General features: G+C 31.9%; 1 protein-coding gene across 3 annotated transcripts; it reads right to left on the minus strand.

The window, feature by feature from the left end:
• Window positions 1-1,103: 1,103 nt before the first annotated feature.
• Window positions 1,104-5,093, minus strand: LOC117102065 (somatostatin receptor type 4-like). Of its 3 annotated transcripts, none has more exons than XM_033242283.1 (2): window positions 4,752-5,093; window positions 1,104-4,470 (listed from the first exon to the last, which is right to left on the minus strand). In XM_033242283.1, the coding sequence occupies exon 2, from the start codon at window positions 4,431-4,433 to the stop codon at window positions 3,597-3,599; it is 837 nt and encodes a 278-aa protein (XP_033098174.1). In that variant the 5' UTR covers window positions 4,434-4,470; window positions 4,752-5,093; the 3' UTR covers window positions 1,104-3,596. The 3 variants fall into 3 exon arrangements, with proteins under 3 accessions (XP_033098174.1, XP_033098171.1, XP_033098173.1); XM_033242280.1 differs by having other exon boundaries at window positions 1,104-4,616; XM_033242282.1 differs by having other exon boundaries at window positions 1,104-4,628.
• Between the last annotated feature and the right edge of the window lie 316 nt (window positions 5,094-5,409).

Here is a 5,409-nt window from a genome sequence, read left to right on the forward strand (position 1 = left end):
TGTAAAGGTATATATTGTACGTATGTACATTATACAGGTACAAATATATACAACAGCGCAAATAATTTCACATTATACTTATTACATTAATATGACACTTCCCTTTGTCAGTGTATCCTTCGATGTTAGTACGCCTATCACCATCTCCATTCGCAGACGATTGTGGCGCTATCACCAGAATTTTATTGTTCGAGTTTTACTAATCTGAGACATTATCGTTTTTGTGTCTACTGCCCCTTGTGGCAAGTAGACACTATGCTATGATATAAGTGTAAATCCGTTATGCAGGAATGATGGGATGAGTCATGAGCTAAAGGTAAATATGAAAAGCAAGTCTACGAATAATGATGCCATACTAGATGAGTTGACAATAAGTTATCAACTGAATTGACAACACAGAAAGCTGGATAAGAAATGTGAAAAAAAAAAAAAAAAAAAAAATTTAAAACAGTATTAGACACACGCTCCCTGCTGGGAACCCATTTTTTCACTGCAATCGTCAAGTTGGGCATACCTGTAAGGCCACAGCCGTCGTCGACGGTCGAAGCGATTCCACTTGTTATCGTTGCATGTTACTTTCATCTTATGAAATTGATATTTTGTGGAACACAAACACAGAACCAAACAAGCAAATTGTATAATTACAAAGAAATATTACACAATATATATAATTCACATGCACAATGTGCTCAATGTTATTATGGTATCATATGTCAGTCTCATACCGTAACCATATGCACACATCTTTGATACACTAACACGCATTTTTAGAAATAATTTGATCAAAATATTATGGATGAAGGAGAGAAAACACTTTATGTATATTTACACATATATATTTTTGAAAACTTTTGAAATAATAAACAGCAACACTTGGATAACGATATTGATACAGTACTACAATAACCTTTATTTGTATTCTAATTTTATATAATTGTTACAGATTATAAAAGGCAGCACTCTGAGACTAACTCTTTTCTATTTTGTTTTCAATTTTTTACTTCACACACCTGATGAAGCTGGCATTGACTGCCAGCGAAAGCTTGTGTTGAATAAATTACATCAAAGTTAGTCTCAGAGTGCTGCCTTTTATAATCTGTGTATATTGTTTAGACTAACACGGCTTCATTAAACTTTTATATAATTGTTATACAGAGGTAGGCCTATTGACATATCATGTCAAAGAGGCTTCTATCACATAAATTTGTATCCTATACATTTAGTAGCAAACGCTAATCAGCAGATTTAGAAATATATTTCATCAAAATAAGAGTGAAAAAAAGAGATGCCATAACGCGTTTAAAATTATTACATAGGCCTACAATGTATTTTTATATAATGGATCAGATTTTTTTAAATCGCTTTCTACTGTAGAATTTGATATAGGCTAATTTTTATCCTTCAGATATTATTTATTGTATTGTTACGTGTGACATGACAAAATATATGGCGTATACTTATTGTTCAACACAGTAATAATATAGGCCTACAGATATAACAATATTTCAAATTGGAATTAGCCAATGTAAGTCGTTAAAAGTGAACTTACCGGAAATACTCTTGCACTGTCCCCATGGGAGTTATATACATTCACCAGGATTTCCTTGTCCTCCAAAGAGTGACAAGGCCATTTACTCTTAATGGTTCTTTGTCAAATCGAAGTATTTCAAGTTTATTATTTCAAGGATTTTAATATCTTTCAAATCACTTTCTTTAGTACTAATGCTTGTACCCATATACTTACTTTTTCCATCGTATTTTAATAGTTGCCATTTTTAATGTTTTATGCATACATATGCCTATTTTTTGTATTTTCAAAACAAGACATTTACAGTAGTTTCTATCTTAAATTACATGTAAATAATAACAATTATTATTATGGTTACTATTATTTATTTAATTTGTCTATCTACCTATCTATCTATCTATTTATTTATATTTTTATCTATTTAAGAAACCAACTGTACATAGCGACACCAATACAGGGGCGCAATAAAATACAATATAAATATAATATGAGCGGCATAATATTTATTATAACCTTTTTTAAAAATTCATCTTCAAAAGATGTCATACAAACAAATATTTCAAAGCAAAAAAAAGTACATTACAATATTAAAGTGTTTTTTAACATTAAATAAAGGCAGAAAAATAGAGAGAGAAAAAAAATTAGAGTTATTCAATTAATTCTGACTTGAATGTTAGTTTGTATTTACACTGGAGTATCCGTATTTACCGTTCAAGAACTTTAACATTAAATAAAACATAGGATTTGACTTAAATATAGGCCTATGTACAAGAACTATAGATTTAGGTGGGATCGTCCAAAAGATATCTAAGACAGAGATGCATGCATACCTATTAGGTTATTTTTAATTAAATTTAATTATATAATACAGGTCTCCCTCTAAGTAAAGATTTCTCCAATTAAAAACCATCTACAATTAAATTGGACCACTTTTCTGCGGCGGCCCCTGTTGAATTCCTGTCTCTTAGCATTAGATGTTCAAAGTTCTATCATGGTTTTGGTGGGTGCAATCGATAATTTTCCCTCAATTAAAGGCCGCTGTAATATAGAGAGTGACGGTAATGTTTTTTTTTCCTATAATAAATGTTGTTGCATGACTTAAACATAAAATATTAGCCAATGCACATCAAAAGATGATGTTTGGTGTGTGTTATTGAATTACGATAATGGCATTGGTGATGTTAGAACATTTTAATGGAAAGGTGGTTTAAAAAGAAGTAGGCCTACACGCCAAAAAAAACCTATGTTTTGTGTAGTGCTTCATATTGAATACAAATTATGTTAGTAGGACGTTGATAATTGTATTTTTGTAATGAATATTTGAGTAGGAGCACAGGACTTGATGTGTGGCTACCAATAAAGTGTTTATTAGGAATCAGTAACAGCATACAGTAATCCATTCTAAAATACTTGTAATAAACCATCCAAACATAATGTATCATATAATGGTTTTGGCAGACCCAACTGAAATTTTTCTTTCAAATAAAGAATAGGCCTACATTACAATAGTGACTTATATGCAATATTTAAAAAATAATAAAAAATGATGATATGACTGTATACATTAAAATAATACGGTACACAGCATAAAATGATGTTTTGTGTATATGTACAATGCTCTTTTTAATATACCTACTGATAGCTCTAGTAGGACCGTGTTGTTATTATTGTAATAGAGATTTTGGTAGAATGAGCGCAGGACTTGATGTTTGCCTACCAATAAATGGTTTATTAAGAGCATAACTGTAATACATTCTGAAACACTTGGAGTAAAACAAACTTATATTTATTATAGCATATCTTAATTTCCCTTCTAAATAGTGATATTTAAGACTACATTTAGTGCCGGTTTTTAATTAGAGAGATTCTAATTAGACCAAAGCTCTAAAGACCACTAAAATCCCGGTCCCAAAAGTGGACTCTAATTGTAGGGAGACCTGTATATGCACAAAAAAAAACATTCCTGACGTGCGTATATAATGTATATAATATTGAACGTCACGCGCATTTTACTTATGATTTTCGTCATTACGTTTCTCATTTGCTGGTACTTCAAGGCTATAATCTTTCACTCTTTCGTCGTAAAGATGTGATTTTTCTGAAACACATTGTTTTTTATTTTTACTACTTCTCTTTGAAACTCTTTAAAATTGAAACAATAAATAAACGGATTGATACAAAGGTTTGATGTATTCATGAGGACTGTTACTTCGTGAATACTAACTTTACTGAAGGCAAAGCAGTTACATATGGCGTAGATTAAGTACAAAACAAAATTAGGCGTAACGGTTATTAGGAAAGCAATACAAACAACAACAAGTGTATATAGAAGGTTTCTTTCTTGTTTATTCAAACGAGTTGGCTTACTGTCGGTATTGCTTGAATCCCTGCGTAGGCCAACATTTTTCCTTCTGCGTAAACCGAGTAATATACAGATGTAACAATATCCCATAATACAGACTGGAATTAGCCAATACGTCGTGAAAAGTAGAATCCCGGAAAATACTCTTGCACTGTCCCCATGATAATCGTACATGCATTCACCAGGATATTCCTTATCCTCGTCAGCAAATATCCCCAACTGAAGTGATGAGAGAAAACCACACAAATGGGGTATCGACAATGGAATTAGTCTTTTCCTGTAAATTTGTCTCTTTCGATACATTAACGGATGCGCAACTGCTAGGTATCGTTCGATAGTTAGCATCACCAGGTTATAAGTAGACGCTGCAGATATGTACCAAAACATCACTCTAGCTTTGCAGAATATCTTGGCTCCATCACCTGAAGGAGCGTCGTTATTGTAAAAAGCAAGAAACAGGCAGCAACCCAAAAAGTCCAATATAGATTGATGAAGTAATAACGTATTTGTGATCGATTTCCTGAAGATTTTATTGTAGATCATAACGACAATGACAAGTGCATTCGCTATGATACCCACACTGCAAATCAAACAACGGGCTACTATCAATCCAACTGAATCACCGTCTGTAACATTTGCCATATTTGTTTTCAAACACATAAATAATTATGTTCTTTTGTCAAGTCACTGGTGCAAACATACAGCCCATAGATCTTTTCTAAAAACCTGATGAGAAACCTAAAGTGATTTTAATTTTCTCGAAGACAAACTTTAAAACAATGTTCATGCCTAAAATCATTAAAGATATATTATCTTCAATACTATCGAAACAAATCAATAAAAATAGCAATAATGACTGACCTGTTTTTTTTAAGTTCCTATGTAGAACCACGGCGAAACATTCTTCTCTTAAAGCTCTTACCTACCATATTATGTAGAAGTGCTTAATGGAATGAATGACCGTTGACTGAATTGTCATCACTTATGAAAGCATGAAAATAATGTAATTGTATACATGATACAACTGATATGCATTATATGGTCGTACTGTACGCCTACCGATTTTGCCCTACCATCTAATTTGCATTCAAATGTCAGAGAGCAAACGTAACTTGAACCTTGTACAAATTATAGGCCTATAGCACGCAATACATTCTAATTCAAATAGATAAAATAATAACAATACTCCATCTCATTTGCATTCAAAATCTATTTTGTATTCAAGTAGCAGAAAGTAAACTATCACTGATTCTCCTTAACGTTCAAACTCTTATAATAGGCATATACTTACAGAGTTAATTTATTTTGGTGGGGGGGGGGGTATCTATCGTTTCTTACACACATACATAAAAAAAAAATAGGTAAATGTTAGAAAATGGAAGAAACAGTGCTCAATTTTAGGAACAAATAATGTTATAAACGTACAAGGTATAGCCCATCAATGATGGTGAATTACGCCTGATACGTTTATAACATCTATTTTTTATCACAAAAGAATATAGGAAACGAATACCATGTA

This window comes from Anneissia japonica, unplaced genomic scaffold (assembly GCF_011630105.1).
Source record: "Anneissia japonica isolate Jap-2015-1 unplaced genomic scaffold, ASM1163010v1 scaffold997_len2565447_cov190, whole genome shotgun sequence".
NCBI lineage: Eukaryota > Metazoa > Echinodermata > Crinoidea > Comatulida > Comatulidae > Anneissia > Anneissia japonica.